This window comes from Dunckerocampus dactyliophorus, chromosome 4 (genome assembly GCF_027744805.1).
Source record: "Dunckerocampus dactyliophorus isolate RoL2022-P2 chromosome 4, RoL_Ddac_1.1, whole genome shotgun sequence".
Taxonomy (NCBI): Eukaryota; Metazoa; Chordata; class Actinopteri; order Syngnathiformes; family Syngnathidae; genus Dunckerocampus; species Dunckerocampus dactyliophorus.
The window spans coordinates 6474205-6495734 of record NC_072822.1 but is presented as its reverse complement, the minus strand read 5'-3'; the positions used below and the strand labels follow the sequence as shown (position 1 = coordinate 6495734).

Sequence of the window (21530 nt, the reverse complement as noted above, 5' to 3'; positions counted from 1 at the left end):
TCGTAAACAGGTTCTGTATGCTATATCTATAAAAATATTTCCACTATAAATTAAACTAGGAGATTGAACCTTGGTTTTCCATAGAAGACAGAAAAAGGCAACAAGTGTTTCTTCATTTAAAAAAAAGCAGTGCCCAAATGTTGCAAAAAGGAAACATGGTAAGTAGTTTAAACAAGCAATTAGACTTGAAGGGGTTGTTAACGAACCCTGGAGTTTCTGCACCATATCCAGGAGCACCGGTGTCAGGGTCTGGCTGTAGTTATGGAAGATATCCAAGAACAATACTTCTGTACATGGCTAAAGAAAAAGCACACAGAGAGAAAACAGGTCATTAGAAAAATATCACAATGCAGCTGCCAAGCCACGGTAATGTGTTTTTCCAAGTTCTCTCCGCTCATATAGTCTCATCTCCTGAGGTTCTGTTGGGCATAAGTGGTGAAGGTAGGGCACAAAACTTAATGTGAGGGTGGGGATCATGTGTACTTTAAGTTTAAAATATTAATAATAAAAGCAATACACCAGTCTTTCCATTTAAAAAAAACTCAAAGTCACAAAAAGTCAAATATAACAGGATTCCAGTGCATAGCCAGTGCCTTATCAGTTTTAGGTGCAACAATCCAAGAAATATGTTGTTAATATGAAGTGAACCATGCGTGAAGTGCCTATTTTTGTCAACCTTAAACCGCCTGGTAGCCTAAAGATCAGAGGGCAGGTGACTCCGCTAAAAAGCAAATTCACTGACAAAAGACAGGTGACGATACTGACAGGTAAAGGTCATTTATAATCAGCCACCGCAATTCATGGCCACGGAAGAACTAGTCGGGCAGTGACATGTCATCCGTGATGCACCCTGAGCGATTCCCCTCATCATAGCATGCTGCAACAAAGGTCAGTGTATGAAATGAATGTTACAGTGATGCCATAGACAATAAGAAGCAGAACTGGATCTCTTCAGAGGGCGTTCAAGTGGTAGGTAGGTAGGTAGGTAGGTAGGTAGATTGGATCTCAATGGAGAAATGGTGCAGAAAGCAACCAAAGTGAGCTACAGTCATGGAAAAAATGATTAGACCACCGTTGCTTCTTCAGTTTCTTGTTCATTTTAATGCCTGATACAACTGAAGGCACCTTTTGTTTGGACAAATATAACAATGACAACAAAAATAGCTCATAAGAGTTACATTTTTGGCAGTACGCTATAGCTATTCATGTAAGAACTTAAGTGATTATGGTTATCATCAAGAAAACCATGGACGTTGCTAGATATCAGCTCTTAAATTCAACCCTCATGAGCTATATTTGTTATCATCGCTATATTTGTCCAAACAAACGTACCTTTAGTTGTACCAGGCATTACAATGGATCAATAAACTGAACAAACAAGGGTGGTCTAATCATTTTTTCCATGACTGTATATAAACTAGTTTTAAATTCCTGTTGCTTAGTCAGATTTGTATGATGCAGCTGTGCTAAAAAAAAAAAAAAAAGAAAAAATTAGGGATGCTCCAATCGATCAGCCACCTATTAGTATCAGCCAATTTCCATAAAACACACACGATCGACATAAGCCGATATATGCTTTTCAAAGCCGATCACACAAACCGATCAGCGTGCGGCGGCAAGCCCTGCGTGTGTGCTGTCACGCAGGGTTGAAAACACCCATATAGAGCCGACAAGGGACGCACTTTGACCCGTATTGCCGCGAAAATCAAGACTAGTCTGTTAAACCTCAATGGCTTCAGTTTGACAGCTTGACACGCTACGCCTATCGTTGCCAGCATGTTTGATCACTTCTTTATCAAACCTATTGCTGTTCCACTTTTCTTGCATCTTTGTTTGCACGCTTTGCCAAGCCATCACTGGCAGCAGCTAGTTATCCGCCCAGCTTTACGTTTTTGGACTCCAAATGTGACTTTTTACCACAGCGACATTTTGGTTTTGAAACAAACAAGCAATGCGGTTAGTTCGGAGCTCATTTCTGTAAAACAAAAATAAAAGGCAAAAAACTAAAAAAAAATATCCGCCCCAATGTTTATTTTGTAATAATTACCTATTTGCCAGGGCCAATAGTACTCATCATAAATACATTAAAAAATGTACAGTTAATCCATGTGATCAGTATCAGCCGATCTCACTCATGGATGATCGTATTGGAATCTGCAGCATAAAACCCTGATTGGAGCATCCCTAGAATAAATATATGAATCTAAAAAAGCAAACCAATTCCTGCGGCAATTAGTGTCCCACTAGTTCCACTGAGATTTAATGCATGGGTTCACTTAGACTTTACTGTTTTAAAGCGGAAAATATGCACTGACATTAATATTTTTTTTTGTTTTATCTGTTGTTTAAAACTTTACAAGACGTACAAAAAAGAACTTTTCTTTGACTCAACTTTTTTTTAATATTCTGCAAAGCCAGCTTTTCCACAGGGTAGCGCCGCTGCTACAATAACATAACACAGGGAAAGGTTGCATTTAACTATGCTAGGAGTGGGAGTATGCGCTATTTTGCAACAGGAAAACCTTTCCAGAGAGTTAATACGATCAGGGAGTGGGGTTAATAATGTCGAGACACGGATGATAAATTAGAGTCCAGTACAAGAAACTACATGAGCCGTAAGAAAGATGGTGGCTTTTAGTTAATATTGATTGCTACTGCTTCTGCAAGTTGGCAAGATTTACTTTACTTACCCGCAAACTGTATTTCCAAGAATCACCTCCGGTCTCCTCAACAGCTAGAAAGGAGAGAGGAAGGTGGGAGTCAAATGGTGGTTGATGACATGTAGAATTTCCCCTAATCTGTAAAGTTTCTACTTTGCTAAGAGATTCCAGTCCTTCATTCGAGTTTAAGATGAAACATCCACAACACCACGGGTCTCTTAACTGCCCATGCGACCTAATGTAGATACTATAAAAGCAGCAAATGAGATTGCGGCTATAATTATGTCCTGTCTAGTTTTTGTCGCATTACAAAAAAAATTCAATAACAAAATATGGAGCAGTCTGCAGAAAAAGTCAGTAGTAGAACTGGTTAACCCTTGCAGCTCTGAAAGGGCTTGTTGAGTCTGTCAATCTCAAGTGGAGCTCTGAGAAGTCTGGATTCAATCTGTGAATTTACCAAAACTCTCGGGATCCTCTTCCCACATTGCCAGCTCCTCTTCTGTGAGGAGGAAATAATGCGAGACGAGCCGGCGTCCTATCTCTGTAAGCGTGGGGTGTGTGAAGAAAGCAGTCTTGATCTTGTGAGCCTCAAGACTTTCAGGTTTGCTGTCTATGATGACAAGACAAGGAATCTGTTAAAAACAAGTTAAATCCAGCAGCTTTTGTTCCTGTTCCATGAGTTTTAACAATTACATGTTTTGCAACAATGCAGAAAAAACATGCATATGCAGATATGTTCAGTCAGTCGATGGTGGACAAAGTCATGCCCTATTTCTCTTTCATTATTGCTGCAGCGCTTTGTTGTGCTCGCAGATGCACAAGAGGCTTCCTGTCTATCTATATGACTGACAGGGTGGGTCAAATAAATAAGTCAGGCGGCTGCCAATGTCTGAACTGTTCAGTCGAGGCTCGACATTCCCCTTAGCAACATAACCTTGCTCTTCGCAATAATGCCGTGTCTGGAGGTGTGAATACAAAAGCAAAACTGTCGGGCTAAACTCAGTCTGAGTTCGTTAAACGTAAAGGTGCATTCTAGAGCCTTAGCAAAGGATTAAACGAGTACGAGGGTAGGACTATACGTGAGTATTTCAACACAGATTAGCTGAAGTGAGGAACTGATGAAAAGGCATAGCCTACCCTCAATGTTCTTGGCAGGTTTGTAGGCGTCATTCTTCACAATCATCTTGATGAGGTTCATGCACTGGACAATGAAGCGCTCGAAGGTGACGCCTTCCCCGGCTGGCGTGAACACGTAGCTCACAGCGAATTCCAGCGAGCGCTGGATCAGAGGTATAAACGCGCAGGGATGGTACTCCAGGAAATCTAACAACTAACAGACAGAGAAATGGAGAACACGCGGGGGGAGGACATTTTTCATTAGCTGAACTAGTGTGTCATTTTTAATAACACTGCATTGAGGTGCAACTCCACTCACAACTTTAGTGTATAGTATAATCGTCTTCTCCAGCTTTTCTCGACAAGTGCTCTCTCGACCAATTTGTCGACCTGAAACACACAAACACAGACAGTGCTTTTCAACAACAGCACCAATCTTTACTCTATAGATACTACGTATTTAGTGTGTGTATCGTCGTCCCTCGTTAACAGCAGTTGATTGGCTCCACACCCGACTGGGGTAAGTGAATTTCCGGAACGTAAGATTCAATATTAATATTAATATCCTGTTTATGACCTTCTAAAAACAGTTTAAAATTATTAGAGCCCGGTAGCGATGAAATAACACCCCTATTTACACCTATTACCTGATAAAGTAGACATGATAAGCAATAATAAGACATAATAACTCGTTAGCATTGGATATGGGTCTTGCATATAAATTTGAACTATAAATGCATATAAATGACAAATGAAAGGGATAAATGAACATTTAAGGGTACTTTTCTCTTCATTGAAGACTACTGTTCACAAAGACACCACATGGACACTAGCTTCCGGTTTTGTCAGGAGTTATTGCTTGGATTCAACAGCTTCTCACCTTCTTTATCAAAATGGGTTACAGTACTGAGGTGGGAAACATACAATTTCCAGGGGATTACAGCTAGGTAATGTAGCTGATTTAAAGAGTTGGAAGAGGACAAGAGCAGAGGGCTGGCCATTCAACTTCTCAATCTTCCCAACTGTTTTCTGGGATACGTCACCCACATCTTAGTTGCCCTTGCCAGCGCCTTAGAAAAACTGATGCATCCATCCATCCATTTTCTATGCCACTTGTCCTTACTATGGACGCGGGGGTATCTTGGAGCCTATCGCAGCTGACTTTGGCCGGGAGGCAGGATTAAACCTGGACTGGTCGCCAGCCAACTGCAGGTGCATCCACTTCTTCTTTTTAAATTTTTTTACAGTTATTCAAAATTTTATCTTTTAGAAAACAGAACAGTAATAACAGTCTTAGAAACAAATATCTTTCCATGCTGTCGTAGGAACCCTGAATCAGTTCCACACAGTGATGTTGCGCTGCGTGAAGTGCACTACTTGGTTGCCAGTAGAGGCACTGTTGATTCAGTCACTAGTTTGCAGTTTAAAGGAGAAAAATATGAGTTAAATTAAGGGAAGATGAGCTATTTGTCTCCTTGTACCATGTTGAAGGCGTCACTGCCATGAAAACAGGAGTTCAGGAAGTTCAGAGAGAGAGATTGTACTCCATCCTTTAAGAAATGATGATGATGAAAATGATACGTCTTGAAGTAACTGGATGGGAGAAGAAGTATATTAGAGAAGCAAAGTACTCACAGCATTCCAAGAACTGCTTTAGCCTTTCAAACACCGCATTCAGGAAACCCTAAAAAGCGAAAAGAGGAGAGACAACATTGAATTGCTAGCATTTGGGCACTTCAAGCACTCACTATTTTAGCAAAGTTTTCTTTGCACACACGTGCATTTGTACACCTGCTTCTCCACTCAGGAGGATAAATAACAGTGCCAGCCCCACACAGTATGAAAGCGAATCAATTTTCCAGAGGCCTGGTGGAGCCGTGACTAAACATGGCAAATTAGATGATAGATGGAGATGCAGTCCTTTTAGATCTGCATTAGTGGTGAGCCATGAAGTCAACAGTGGCGTCATTAATCACCTATCTAGCAGCCACAGGACTGGCAACCTTTTATTGAGTCCCCAAAAACAGTGAAGGGGAAGGAAAAGAGTAACAAAGAAAGTAGGAGATGATAGAGCGCAACGTCCACGACAGTCATTTTATTAAGTTAGGAGAAGGGAATGAAATATACTACAAAAATGAACAGATGTTGCACATGGGGGATGAGTGATGACAAAATATATCAATTTTTCATCAGGATGATATAAAAAAAAATAATAATAAAAAAAATAAAAAGTCAATACTGACACAGACAAAACACTTGGGAAGAATCCGCAAGGATAAGAAAAGTAAATTAATGACAGTCTGAGACTAAGATTTTTTTTAATAAACTACAAAATGGGCATAAAATCAATATGTCAAAAGCAGAGAATGGCTTGAGCAGTGCTTTATCACAAGTACTGCATTACGTAAGTTGAGAGACAATGCAATAAAAGCAACATTCAAAAACTTGTCATCAATTAAAAAGAACATCCTCTTCCAAGAGAGATTTCATTTATTGGAGTCTAATTTGTGGCTGTGTGATTTGCAGAGGAGGAACACTATTCAAGCATATTCACAAAAGCATTTTATCTTGCACGTAGTATCCAACACTAGATAAAATGATCTAAAAATGTGACTCACATTCACATCCTCCAGCTTCACCATACACATGCCCACTTGTTATGAAAATGTATAAATTCCATTTACATAATGTGACCTGCATATTAACCAAGCTACAGCGACATTGTTATTGTAGGTGCTACCACCAAAGAACTTATTTTCTGGCGTAGTGACACCTCACCACACCACACCACACCTGCTAGCTACTAGCCGGCTAGCTTCACCACACACTCATTCACAGCGCCTCTCTCAGGATGCCTCAGGCCACCACCGAAAGGTAATGCAACATATGGGAGCTGCTGCCGCTGCCGCTGTGTTTTTGTTTTTAAGTTTGGAAAAGTCAACGCTAGGTGTAGCGTTCATTTACTATGTGAAATCAATGCACCCAGGAAGGAAGTTCCAGTAATGCTTAAAATGACCAAAATAAGGCAAAGTACTCTAAGTATTACATGTTATCATGAATGTACCTGTTACTACATGTTCACAGCATGGATATAAAACCATAAAACGTAGAAGGTTTTTGGAGGGGTTATAATTATATTATTAATTATATTATAATGCACAGAAAAAAGAAAGACGTGTGTGGGCAAAATTCCAAAACAGTGCAGTTTTCCTTTAAGGCTGACTGTTTTGAGTTTATGTCTTTATATTAACAATGGTTAACTAATTTTTACACTTGCATGATTCAGGTTTTATGATGTTGATAGAAGATCAGGATATCGAAAAATAGTACTGTCAGCTAAAACAGGAACTAGTCTGCGATGCCAACATCCGATCTGAACATGAAATATTAACTCTAAAGCCATTATGTTCGCTCGCTGGGCTGGAATAAGCAGCTCCAGGCAATTGACATTTTAATGTTAGCTTTACAGCCGCTGCAGGACCTTGAGCCTGGTAGCTAGAACTTGACTCATTAGTGCTAGAACAGAGTGAACGATTATTCACGATAAAAAACTAACTTTGACCTCTCCAAGATGACGGACTGAGGCTGCAAGAGGGAACCAAAATGAACAGATTGAAATATGAAACAGAAATAGTGTGATGGAGTGACGGGAAAACAAGGTTGATGTAAACAGAGGGCGCCGGCCCAACTCTAAATGACGCTATGACCTTTAATGGCTGCTTCTATCTGCACTGTATCCCAAGTCTATTTGAAGCTACAAGACATACAAAGCAATACTCTAATTAGAACATACAATTGCATGTTTAGCTATAAAAATGTCCATCTATAATACATGACAACATTCTTTGGATAAATCATTTTATGGGCCACTTAGACGACATCATACTGTCAGCTCACTGCTCATTGAAGTTACTCTGTAAAGCGGACTGAACATGCGCTCAAGTTCAAAGGGATGAAATATTTGCACAATATATTTAATTAACTGTGAGCCGTGAGAGCAAAAGGAGAGAAAGACTTGGGGAAAGCAAATTGACCAACTTCAGGGACTTGGACTGTGTTTGCAGTGACAGCTAGAGACAAGCTCAAACAAAACTCTTGACTCTTTGAACACAGGAAATGGCTCCGGGCACTTAAAATCACCAGTCATCCACAGTTTTTGAACACAGACTTTAACCGACAATAAAGTATGGGAAAAAATGCTGAAATGTCATTTTGAAATAATAAGCACGATATAAGCAAAATGTGACTAATTCCTGCAAGACTCACCATCACTTCCATGTTCTGTTGTGGCTCTTGGAATCCATGGACTGTCAACTTACGTAGTACTGAGGAGAAGGGGTAAAAAAAACATAATACCATAAATTCCGGACCTGAAAAGTCGCACCCACCAAATTTTAATAGAATTTTTGTGTTTGTTTTTTTTTTTGTTTTTTTTTTTACTTATATGGGCCGCACGTCTCTATAAGCCACCGATGTCCACTTTGTAATGTTTACATCAAAAGGCACACTATAAACCTTGCAATCCTATCCACACTCTGCGTTCCCCACGTCACTTGTTAGCTCCAAGGAGTGAGTCATGAGATGTTCAGCTTTCAATGAAATGCTTTGCTGGGATGAAATGCATTATAAGGCTAAGTTAAAATTGTTGTTGTTTATTTTAAACTTGTATTGGTAAATGTATTGTATCTCTCTTAGCTACCTTTTGAGTATTAAGTTGCTGTCTGATGAGTTTTAGCGTTCTTTGTAAGATGACACAGAGTCAGACTTATATTGAGTAATGACCTCCTGCGATTTCCAATGGGTTGACAAGCTCGTCCTGAGTTTTTTCATAGCTCAAGATTGGCTCCTGTCAAATAAAGAGCTACATGGTCCTCATGGACTCATGTGCTCCACAATATGCCATTTTACGACGCGGCCACTGCGGCTTATATATGTACAAATGTTTTTCCTCTCTAAATTTACTAGGTGCGACTTATACACCGGAAATTATGGTAATTTGCTTTTAAGTCTGGAGAAACATTTTGTGTGTTAATGCGAAGGGTCTAGAAATTAAAAGGTTTAGGTATATTATTTTCCTTTTGTTTCTCCATCTAACAATTCGGTCAGGTAGAACAATGCACTTGGAACAAATTATACAACCGAATGCCATTTCAGATACAAAAGGTAACAATAATAAATTATGGCACTACCTTGCATGAAACTGCCTGACAGGAGAGGTGTCAAAAACCACTTGGACTGTGTTGTGCTGCAGGTGTGTGCCAGTTACCTTTGAGAGAGAGCAGCGTTCTCTCCAGCGAGGCCAGCGCTGCCGTCTCATCTCGGGCACAGATCTGCTGGAGGAAGCAGTCCGTGTGGTGGCTCCACAGGGAGCAGGCAAAGCTGTAAATGCCTGACGCCAGCTGCCAATACACACACAACACAGTCAATCACACGCTGATCAAATTAGTCTGGATCAGTGGCTGCTTTTGACAACACGCGGGTGAGTGCATGCAATGAATCTAACGTTGTCAAATAACATTCACAACAGAGTATCAGACGAGCAGACCTACCAAAAAGCTTCTCATAAACGAATGGACTCCTCGTAATACACAAGATACAGAAGAAAAACACACAAGTGGGGAGCTAATAAGGACCTCTGAGTCACAGGCCTCATTTAAGTCTAAATGAACTTGTTATTTCCCTTGCTCCCATAACATTATTTGGGCCCCAAACCAATTACATTTTCTCCAAGGAAGGCATACTCCAGTAGAACAAAATAAGATGATCAAAGGCAAACAAAAGCACTGCTGGTCCTTTTAACTATGCAGTACATCGTGTGGCCCAGTAGCTCTGACAACTGTGGCCCAATAATGATATTTGGATTATGCTTTGATAGGGAGTTTTTATACAAATAACACTCACTCATGCATTCCAACAGGTATACAGAGAGAAACTACACTTAGAGTTACAGTGTAAATATGGGCGCTTCAGGCACGCCATTCATTCCCATAAAGGAATTTAACTATCTTGAACGGTAATCTCTAATTTGCACTAGCAAAGCAGTTGTCAAAATATTAGGCTTTGTAAAAGATGCAAAAACAACAAATTCCTTCCGTCGACTATTTGTTACCAGTCATCTCGCTTTTAGGTCTAATGTCCTTTTTGTTCTTCTTGTTGAGGTCAGTGAAACATTGCAGCAAGAAGCATATCATGGACTGCCTTATGTCATTTTATGCCTAACTACAAGCATGCAAAGGCTATCCATATGTTCATCTATGTGCTACACCCAAAGTAAGAGCACTTGATTCCAAAAGACTGCTGCTGTGCACATTTTGGGTCAAAATCAATGGCCATTTTGGAAAAAAATAAGCCAGCACTACCGGCACTAGTGGCCGGAAACGATTTTTTTAAGCCACACCTTGTAACACTGGTCGGTTTGGTGTAGTGTAACATAATCCCCTTTGTCATTGTCACATAAAATTAATTTAAAGGTATCACGCAACCAATCAACAGAAATGGTGCCAAAAAGCACCTGTTTTGGTAACGTATGCAACTGGTTACTTCACCAGAAAACAACATTAAAGAGCTCTGCGGGGCTGTGCTCTGACCTGACCTAAGTCATTGACTGTTGGTTTGTGAGTGACAAAAGTAGGCTTGGACACTGGTCATTGGCTTTAAAAGTTGTTGCTCTAGTTATAAATTCTCCTGTTCACTTGACGGACTGCTCTAACAGACTGTGAAACCGTTAGTGCACAGAGTTATGAGTAGATTCCCCCAAACTAAGCCCTACCCCCCCACTACGCCTACACTACACAAGCGGATGAACAGCATGCTAAAATTGTGTTGTGAAGGGTGCAGTTTTTTGAGTTTTTGGCACAGATCAAGGTACAGATGACAAGGGAAGCTTAGCTGCTGTGGACAATAGAATCTATCAATCCATCCGTTTTCTATGCCGCTTAGCCTCAACTAGGGTGGACGAGAGAATCCCAATACAAAATTTTGTTGCAGTGTTCCCCATGCGTTCATTTACTAGTGGCTTAAAAGTAGAAAGGGAGGTACAGCCTTTGGCTATCAGGCTCTTCTCTTGTGGAGCCTTCTTACTGATTCAGTCTGGGGGTGCAGACACGCTCTCTTTATTCAAAAGCAACTTAAATGTCACATTTTGTTCAAAGCTTATAGTCAGGGCTGACTCCAGCATATCCTGGGTCATCTCTTAACTCTTTCACTGCCAAAGACGTCTATTGACGTCTTTTGCTTTTTTTCGCAGTAGCTACAGATCAAAGTCTTATTCATCTTGTGTGGGAATTTCTGACTTGTAGGCAATGTATTTCTGTCCCAGTATGGGGCAACAGTTCTCTTTTCCTCCCACCGGCAGCGACAGATTGTCTATGAAGAAGACGGACTGTGGGTTGAGAGAGGAAAATACCGAAACACATGCAGAAATCGAGCGGAGGCTAAAAAATACAGGCAGCTAACACTGGCACAGAGCTTGTCTGGCAGTGGATCTGCCTTTAGTAGTGACGCGATCGCAAAAGATTGAGGTGACATGGGTGATGTAGCTGACGTAGACACAAATGCAGTTGACAATGGCAGCCGAAGCAACAAGCTAGTGGTTAGCGTTGCTGAGCCATGTGGCATGAAACCGGAGCCTGACACCGGAAGCAGTTCTGAGTCGGGTGACTCAGAATCTGACCCTGATTCTTCTGACAAGTGGCTGTCGTCTGGATCGGTCAGCAGCAGGGATTCATCCCCGCATCCAGCAGACCCCACCGTCACTCTGCATGAATTTGCTTCTCTGCAGAAAAAGCTCGTTTTCTCTGTTTTTTGGTCAAAATCAGGTGTTTTTGCTGAAACTACGCTATGTTCTACCGCCAATATCTAAAGACCCAAAAAGGCTAGAAACAAACTTATTTTTTCTGATAAAAGAAGACAGTCTAAAGTTGAGATATTTTCAATATTTATGTAGCCCTAAAAGTCAATATTCTGTGGGTCTTGAAAGCTCAGCAAAAATGCCCAAAAACTCTGGCAGTATGGAGCTCTCCTCTCTGAACATGGCTGGCAGTCAATGAGTTAATTATGCCCACTTTTTCGCATTGAGGGCCGTATACAGACAGATTAAAGATGCAGGAGCCAATGTTCACCTTCATTTTTCAAGTATCTGAGCATACGCAAAAACAACCTGAACCTCTGATCGGCATCAGACTTGCACACTGTAGTATCGCACCTGCCCAAAACCTGAGAACTGAGAACTTCCATTCTCTCATACTTTGTTAATGAGTGGTTTCAAACAGATGGCAAGAAGGATTCCACAATGTAGCTTTCTTTATTCGCAACCTCAGACAAAACAAGGCATGGAACTATCTCATACAATTAACCACCCGAATCTTATAGAAAACCCCTAGTTTATGATTTCATTTCCCATTTCTTTTCTTGTTTACCATTTATATTGTTAATTGGGTATACTTTAACATCCTGGTTTGATTTTCAACTTTCTGTTTTAAAGCAGCCTGTTGTGGCACTATTTTATCCTGCAAATTTACTTGAAATTGATGCCATATTTGTGGTATATGTTTACTTTTGTCTGAATGAAAAAAAAAAAAAAAAAAAGTAACCTTCCGGTCCCTTCTGCAACACAAACTCGGTGTAACACTTCCTGTATCATGCGTCCGGACATCAAAATAAAAGCACGGCAGTAAAACATGCACAGTTATGCCACACATGCACTCCACATAAGCTGGCTTGCTACTTTGGCCTTTTTTTTTGTTTGTTTGTTTTTTTTTTTTAAGAGAAGCCCTTTCTCAATCGAAAGAGAAAAAACCTCTTCCAGTTTCACCTCTTGTTGTCGCAAGCCCACCTTAAAAGAACTGCCATAATGCGGAGTTAGCAAGGAACATTTAGCTCGTTTAACTCCTGCTGCAGAATTAGATATACGCTAACTTGCAAAACAGCAGCATGTACGATGTAACACGCTGTTAATGAATTGATAGGCTGCGGAGGTAAATACAGTAGGTACCAACAGGATCTCATTGTTGGCTGGACGGTGCTCGTCATTGTGTTATATCTTGTTACCGCTTGTTGTCGCCTGTCACTCAATGAGATGCGTTGCAAAATGGTAGAGAATAAATTGTTATGTGTTTATTCCATTTACAGTTCAGGTTGGAATGTATTTTGTGCGAAGCAAGGATTTGCTGTGTGCAGAGAACGCAAGAGCAGAGCGCGTTTGCGCACGCGCACAGCTTAGAGGGAGACCAAATAAACCACTGTTATTATAAAATATACAAAATCATAAATAATAATTAAACTATATATAATTATACTATTATAATTAGTTGTTGTTACACGTTATGTATACACTAGGTCTCCAACTTACAAACACAATTGGTTCCAGATGACCGTTCTTATGTTGAATTGTTCTTAAGTAGGGAAAAGGTATTATTACCAATGATATAGGTACTACACGTACGTGTATACATATACAGTATATGTGTATGTATGTAAATATGAGTTTGGATGCAGAATTAATATTAAATGAAGATAATTCATGAAAAAAACAATTAAAAAAATGATATAATAATACGTAATGATAAATGTTATTTACCTTTGAAGAGGAGTGGTCGAGCATACATCGTTGTGAAGGAGGAGGAGGAGTTATTGAAAAAAAGGACAAATCTTCGTCGTGGTTAGACTCTTCTAAAAGAGGTAGTGTTCTGTGGGTGGTGTAGAATTAAGCAGGCCTATTAACTCTTCATAAACTTTAATCACACGCTCTGTCCGGGTTGTACAATTTAGCTTTCCATTTAGCTTTATCTCCCCAGCGTCTAACTCTTCCTCTGTTGGTCCCAGTAGCTCTAACGCTGCCTCTGTTGGTCCCATTAGCAGTGTCACAGTGCCCTCTACTGGTCAAGCATGTACAGTAGAAGTATAAATAATGATTGAGCGACTACGGGCAAAATAAAATAAAATATAGACCAGTCTGCGTGTGTTCGTATCCGCGAATGTTCGCTAGTCGGGTGTTTAGAAGTTGGGGACCTAGTGTATTATGATTATATATATTATATAATAATGAAAAAAATACTGCAATGCAATAATTCCTTTAATTTGTCATCTTTCACCCTGTATATTTGCGGAATTGGCATTTGTGACGTGTATTTTCTCACCGGCAATTTATCTGTCAAACTTAAAGACAAATCTTTGTGCTTGTATTAGTTATCAGTAACAATATTTTAGCCTTTTCTAGTTTCATTATGCCCTCTTGCTCTATTTTGTTGGGTTTGGTTTATTTTATGTCTCCACTGAGCCATGTTCCACAGGTGGCCCCTGGGCCACACTTTGGACACCCATGCGTGTTCGAGCTGCATTATGGTGGGGCGGATGCAGCTTTTAGACCAACATGGATATTTCAAGCGAGAAACACTTCCTGACTTTCACTTTTAATGCGCATCCCTTCTCGCTAAATATAACGACCATGTCGCTCAGTTGTCAACACAAAAAACAGCCACACGTCACTTGCTGGGAACACCGAGGTAGGTGGCAAGGTGTGTGTTAAGCACTAAATGTGCATAATGCCTTGCGCACTGCCACTTCCATATTACGTGTATTATCATTCATAGTAGCGATGCAATAGTTCCCAGTCTGACTGGCTTCTGGCTGCTGTGTTCTCACAAGACAGCTTTTATCCAAACGAGAAATCTTGTCATGTTTTAATCAAGACCAGATCCCGCTACACCCCTACTTAATAATAATAATAATAATAATAATAATAATAAGGCCATAGCCCACAATAAGCTAAAACTCAACTCTGAATCCCCAACGTCACTTCCTGTCCACCGTCGATTCTGCTCCCCTACAAGGTAAACTGTCTTAATTAGATGAAGTACGTGCCCCACTTTGGGCAGCTAGGATCTACTATATTGGGGAATATGAATGTAAAGGTGACTATATGGGTGTAATTTCATGTCTAGATGTCTAATCATGTAAAAATAAACATTTAGAAAATCGTAAACAGGTTCTCTTTGCTATAACTATGAAAATATTCCATTTATCAAGAAGGAATCCTAATTGGCGAAAATTCACTTTCTGGAACCAATTATCCGCGATAAACGAGGGATTACTGTACAACTTTTAACCAGAAGCAGGAGTATAGCCGGGTCAGACTATAGTCCATTTTCAATAACATGACTTGCATAGTAGGTGCTGTCGGACCAAGTCAAGAGGCAAAATGCCGTTAGCTGCTGGAAGTGTGTGCGGTATTTACAGCCACACATAAGTAGATAAAAGAGAAACATGTGAAAAATCCATGTAGGTATGGAAAAACCTTCAGAAGGTGATCACAGTGCACATTAAAAATGCTAAGACAGAAATATTTATCAACAAATCTAAGGAGAGCAACTCAAAAAACCTGCTCACTTCCAACACAAATCACTGCATGAGATGAGCACATGTGCTATGTTTCCGGGGAAAAGAAAATATGAGAAAAGCCTAGGAAAAGATTAGAAGGGAGTGCAGCTATAGGGAGCTTCAAAGATGAGGGAGTACAGTGATGCTTTCACTCTTACTCCATCTGTTAAGTCTGTTTGATCATTTCTCTGCCCTATAACCCTTTTTTTCCCTCTTTAACTCCATCTTTTTGCCGTATCCTTATGTTCTTGAAACCCTGGATGGCATTTCTAAAAAAGCTCTGATTTGATGAGCATCACAGCCTCTTTTGAAAGAAACATTACATCACACAAACAGCCTTGCCTCTACACCCATGACACACACACACACACAGGAAATGCTATTCACAAACATGTCAATCATGTAAAAATATGAGCACACTTGTATGCAAAGGGAATGGGACTGCTATAAATCTCATTGACAGATTGACGTTTAACAGCAGCTAAACAGCATCTCCTATAGGCAACACATGGAACCACGCATGTGTTGCAGGAAAAAGGGCGGAAAATTCAACGTAAGTAGATTGGCAAAGGCACATGTTATGATCAAATTTAACAAGAAGACAGAATTAAGGCCACAAATCAAACTGCTTGGCAAGGTACTGATGACAAAAAGAGCCGACTCACATCCTGAAAAAGCCGCCTGTCCTGTGCCAGACGTTTGGACGCGAGGGTTTTGGTAACGTGATAGAAAGTGAGTAGAGCTCTGTGCTGCTGCAGGCCATCCTGGCCCTTGACCGACTCCAGCAGAATAGGGATGAGCTCCGGCCATTGCCTGGGGCAGTCCAGACGGGCTACCTTGGCTATCAGCACCGCGATCTGGGTCGCTATCTGTTGGCAAAGCACACAGAGGGGAAAGAGAAAGACCAGGGGCAAGGCATGAGACTGCAGAAGAAGGAGTGCATCAATGCAGACAGTTAGAAACCTCACTTCAGAAGCTACTTTTAAAATACATTACAAAAAAAAAAGTCAAATCAAATCATTTAGCTTAGATTGCTTTATTTGCTGTTAGAAACGGGCATTTGTTTTGTTTAAAGTTGATAAATGCGTGCTGTCATTAAAAAAGTACACTAAGTGCTAAAAACATTGGGCATGCAGTCTGGATTTTGTTTGGCAGCGAGAGGCTACGACTGTGGAGACATATGGTATCTAAATGGCATTCCCAGCCTGCCGTATGGACACTAACAGCCCTGATGTTTGAGGGCCATCCCTCAGGCCCCAACAAGCTGGTGAAAGCAGGATGGATGGTCACCATTCAGGGCCATCTTCCACGTCCTGCCATGCTGACACACACCACTTGTTTCCTGAATTATTGCTTCTTTTGCAGCAGCAGTAGCTGGAGAACAGTGAAAACAGTGGGCAGTCTTTACTTGCAAATGCTGTCAAACATGTTGTATTTTGGAGGCGGTTTTCATTTTTGTTTCTATGCCATGTATTCTACAAAATGTAATTTGGGAGATAATGAAGGTTTCAAAAGAACTGAAAGCATGCACAGAGAAAAAGGATGAATTTAGGCTGTGTGGTGAATGTCATATAATTGGCATAGACTGTAATTAGGGATGTCCGATAATATCGGTCAACCGATATTATAGGCCCAATATTGGCATAAAAATCGGTCTATATCGGTATCTTCCCTATAATGAAAGCCGATAATAAACAATGCTTTTTATAGGCCTATGGCCTCCCGCATTTACTGGTCTGCATAAAATGACCTCATCAAACTGCCTCTCAAATGTGGAAACAACTATGGGTGGCTAGTAGCAAGATGGATTACTTCTTCCTCTTCAATTTTGTATCGAATTTACACAGAGTGTTGGACCACATCAACTCATACGACAGCTTTGAATGTTACAGTAAGTCCAACTTTAAGTCTTTCAAACTCATGGATCGGAGCTTCAGGACAAGATGAAAGATATGTAGGACACAAATTCACTTTAATATCTATGTGCAGATAAAATTTCATAAAAATCTGATGGTGAAAAATATTTTAACTTTGGCCCGGAAATACTGGGTAAATGCAATTTGTAATGTGGCATGGAAACAAATACAGCATGTCGCTGCACTGAAAGTGCTAGGCATACATAACCTTGATTTTCTTCCCTGGACTTTTTGATGATCAAAAAAATGTAAATGACTGTTCTGTTGACTTTTAAAACTTTTTTCCTGAGCTTAATAAATGATAGTTGTTTTGTGTTGACTATGGTCTATTATTAGTGAAAAAATATTGAAAGACAAGTTATATGTATTCTGGTCACTAGGCATCAGCATTGTTTTGAGACATGACATGAGATTATATTACCTTTCACACTGCATGAAGAGCCGAGCCGACATGCCATGGCTGAGATCAAGTGGAAAAAAGGTTCTCCTCTCATTCCGTGTGGAAGTGGTATCTTTCTCCCCACTCCGTTTGAAACACTTTAAGTTTAGAATAAGTAAATTGGAGAGGCTAACTAGTTAGCTTGGTAGCTTGCTATCCTAGCAGCAGCTGGCTTTTGTCCATGCTGTAGGCTGTGCAACGTGATGTAAACAAAGAATAATAAAGGGTGAAAGTGACTATAGGGTGTTATTTCATGTCAAAAGAGCTCTAATAATTTCTGTGAGTCAGTCATAAACAGCAAAAATTAGGGAAAAAAGAGCTACGAGCGAAGTTCATACTAATACATTTATCTCCTATATCACAAAGCTGAGATGCTGTTTTGTCTTGAAATACATAGAATTTATTAGCATATCAACTCGTGGTGGAAAAAATGATTAGACCAGCCTTGTTTCTTCAGTTTATTGATCCATTTTAATGTCAAGTACAACTAAAGGCACCCATATTTGTTATCATCCAATGATGATAACAAATACAGCTCATAAGAGTTGTAAAGTTGTTCTTACATGAATAGCTATAGCATTGTACTGCCAAAAAAGGTAACTCTGATGAGCTAATTTTGTTGTCATTGTTATATTTGTCCAAACAAAAGGTACCTTTAGCTGTATCAGGCATTAAAATGAACAAGAACCTGAAGAAAGAAGGGTGGTCTAATCATTTTTCCATGACTGTATTATCAAAGTGGCCCTTGCATCCTTTCATTTTTCAGTATGTGGCCCTCGGTGGAAGAAGTTGAGACACCCCTGATCTGGAGGCTGCAAGCAGGGGTGTCTTTTTTTTCCCTTTCAAATAGCGTCAGACATCTATTTAGCCACACAGTGCATTCGCAAAGGGAGCAAATTACTTCATTTCTCGGTTCTTTCATCTTGCCAGCTGTGTCCAGTTTGCAGCCACAATATCTCTCAATGGCTGATTGTGTATTGTGCCTCTCAAAGAGCTCCTTGCAGTCGTAACTCATTGTATCATTGTCATTTCCATGAAGCCACACCATTTCACCTGCTATACTGCACTGTATGTAGCTTTGTTCCTGCCAGTATTGAGCGCCAAACCTTTATTGAGTGAGGGAAAGATATAATCTATCTTTTAGAATCATTAATAACAACATACTGTGCACTACTTGAGGAACTTTGGCAACAGTATTTGTTCTGATCCTTTCCTATACTTTTGCATTTCTAACTCTAAAAGATCATTTGAATAAAATTGCTCACTACCTACTTGTAGACAGCTCAGGTTGATGTCAATGGGTGGCAATCAGTGTTCTACATAATGCTACCTCATTCAAACCGCATATGATCACCATTTCATTTCCAGGTAGGTTCTTTGATAGAGTCCACCATCAAGGCAGGTGTAATTTCAGCAGAGTGGAGTACCACCACTAACCTGATTGACAGGCTCGTTGAAGTTTGTGATGAGCCCGGCACGTAATGTTGTCTTCTCCTCCTCTGATAAAGCACTGCGTATGAGGCAGAGAGAAAAAAAATGATCAGAGGAAGCAAGGCATGAGGACACAAACATTTTGTATGAAGAAAGTGCCATGTTTGGGAAAACTGCACTTTTTGGGAATGTTGCCCATCATCCACAATCCTTATGTGAGACATGAACACATGTCTTTCTCTTCTCTGTGCGTACTAAAGATAAAAACAGATAAAAAGAGACAGCTCATTACAGCACTTCATGGGATACACCTATGCCGCCTATGAAGACCGTTATTAAAACGCTTCCAAAAACCTCCAACAAGGTTTTATATTACATGCTGTGACCATGTAGTAACAGGTACATTCATGACAACATGTAACGGTATCTTTCTGTATTTTGGTCCTTTTTAGCATTACCAAAACTTCCTTCCACAGTGCATTGATTTCACATAGCAATATAGAAACAAACGCCTACATTTCATGAACTTTTCCAAACTCAAAAACAAAAAACACAGCAGCAGTGGCGGCAGCTACGAAAAGAAGCGTTACCTTTTTGGTAGTGGTCTGAGGCACTGTGAGCGTGGCGCTGACGTGCTGCGGGCGAGTCTGTGGTGAAGAAGTGTCTATACGCCAGTAACCTAGTTCAATCGGCGTGACAATGTTAATAACAATAATAATAACAATGTCGCTGTAGCTTGGTTAATATGCACGTCACATTATACGTAAATGGAGCGTTGTTGGCGCATTTTCAGAAGGATTTATAAGCTAGTATTTATAAGTTTCCCATTACGTGCAGTAATGAGCTGTTTCTTCTTATCTATTTTCGTATCTTTAGAACACACAGGAAAGAGACAGATATATGTGTTCATGTCTCACATAAAGATTGTGGATGATGGACAAAATTCCCCCCAAAAAGTGCAGTTTTCCTATAATCCCTGCAGCGACTTGCTGCAAGGTGCTTAGCGGTGCTGAGCCTCTTTTGCATTGTGGGGACAGCAAGCCTGTCGCACAAGCGTATGCTGAATATGAGGCTGGTTTGATGGGGGAGCCTTATTTTTAAATCTAAACATGCAAAGTCCAAACATAACTATCTAAAATAGCTCCGTCTATTAGGATATTACAGGATGAATTCAAATTCAGGGCCAGCCTTCACTAAATCCCCTGCTTTGCCTTCATCTTACAGTTGACAAAATTGCATGTGACGCTTTTACATCGCAGGTTTGTGCAAACTGTCAGTGTGTTTTTGCAAAATATACGAAAAAGAACAGTGCTGTAGACTTTAACGGCAGCTGATGGAGTGGGGGACAGCTCGATGATGATGGGGATGTGTCAATGAGCGTTTGGGAACATGGAAAGCATAAAGATTTACAACGCTTAGGAGGAGTATGCTGAAGTGAAACAGGATTTATGCACACATGTTGGCAATGCTAACAAGATTAAAATATATATCAACGTGACTGCAAGGCTGTGTTAACAACGGGTAACCAGGGACTCATAACACATGAGTAAACAAGACGGTTGGAAATTCAAGGACAGAGAAGACACACATAAGGCAAAAGCTCTAAATCCAAATGTCCTAAAAGTTGTGCAAATTGAAAACAAAATGCACCACAAAAGTCAAATACAAACCAACTTTAGCTTACTGAGCATCTAAATTATTAACTTTTTCTTGAGCTTTTTTGTCATGCCACCACAGAGTGGTGCCATTTATTACAAAGAAGGAAAGTGTGATGATAGTTACAGGACCCGAAACAGCGATGATCATGAGGAGTAGTGACAGAATAATAATAATATTCATGACGATGCATTTTATTTGTAAGCGCCTTTCAAGGAACCCAAGGACACTGTACATTGAAACAGATAAAAGCTTCGCACAACATAAAATAGAATAAAATAAAATGGCATAGTCAATTACAAGGAGAAAGAGGTCCTGAATACGTGACTTTTGTGTCTGGACTTGAAAAGAGGAAGAGAGTCTATGATATGGAGGTCCGGTGGGAGTGAGTTTGAGAGCAGAGCGGCTGAAAACTCTGCAACCCATGGTGCTGAGGCGAGCAGGTGGAACCGTGAGGTGGATGGAGGAGAATGATCTGAGGGAGCTGGAGGATGTGGCAATGTTGGGGAGGGGGGTGACAGGGCGCCAGTGGAGGTGTTGCAACACAGGGGTGATGAAATGCAGGGGTTCTGGTGATGATGTAGGCGGCTGAAAAGTGGTACACTCGCCTCTGTCCTGGCTGCTCAGTAAAATATGTCTAAGGCAAAGTCCTTTGAAATTCCTTTATCATCATTTTCAGTGTGTATACATATAAACAAGAGAATGAAATGCTGGTCACAACCAGCGCTGCAATGCAGATACAAACATACTCTCACACTTAGACCTACATGCCCACCTACATGCCCTAAATTAACATCATTAATGAGAGAACAACAGATTTTCTGGACTATAGTGCGCACCGGTATATTAGCCACACCCACTACATTTTAAGAGAAAAAAAAAAGATGTGTACATACTGTATAGGCCGCACCTGTCCATATGCCACAGGTGTCCACG

At 40.4% G+C, this 21530-nt stretch overlaps 1 protein-coding gene across 3 annotated transcripts in view; it reads right to left on the bottom strand.

The window, feature by feature from the left end:
* ipo11 (importin 11) overlaps positions 1–21530 on the bottom strand; it is a 118207-nt gene that overhangs the window by 90438 nt on the left and 6239 nt on the right. For all 3 annotated transcript variants that reach the window (XM_054772928.1, XM_054772930.1, XM_054772929.1), the window contains 10 exons: positions 18945–19017; positions 15818–16021; positions 9043–9175; positions 8043–8101; positions 5412–5460; positions 4096–4166; positions 3798–3990; positions 3118–3270; positions 2691–2734; positions 207–297 (listed from right to left, as the gene is read on the bottom strand). In XM_054772928.1, coding sequence (XP_054628903.1) covers positions 207–297; positions 2691–2734; positions 3118–3270; positions 3798–3990; positions 4096–4166; positions 5412–5460; positions 8043–8101; positions 9043–9175; positions 15818–16021; positions 18945–19017 — 1070 coding nt within the window. The remainder of the gene's footprint in view (positions 1–206; positions 298–2690; positions 2735–3117; positions 3271–3797; positions 3991–4095; positions 4167–5411; positions 5461–8042; positions 8102–9042; positions 9176–15817; positions 16022–18944; positions 19018–21530) is intronic.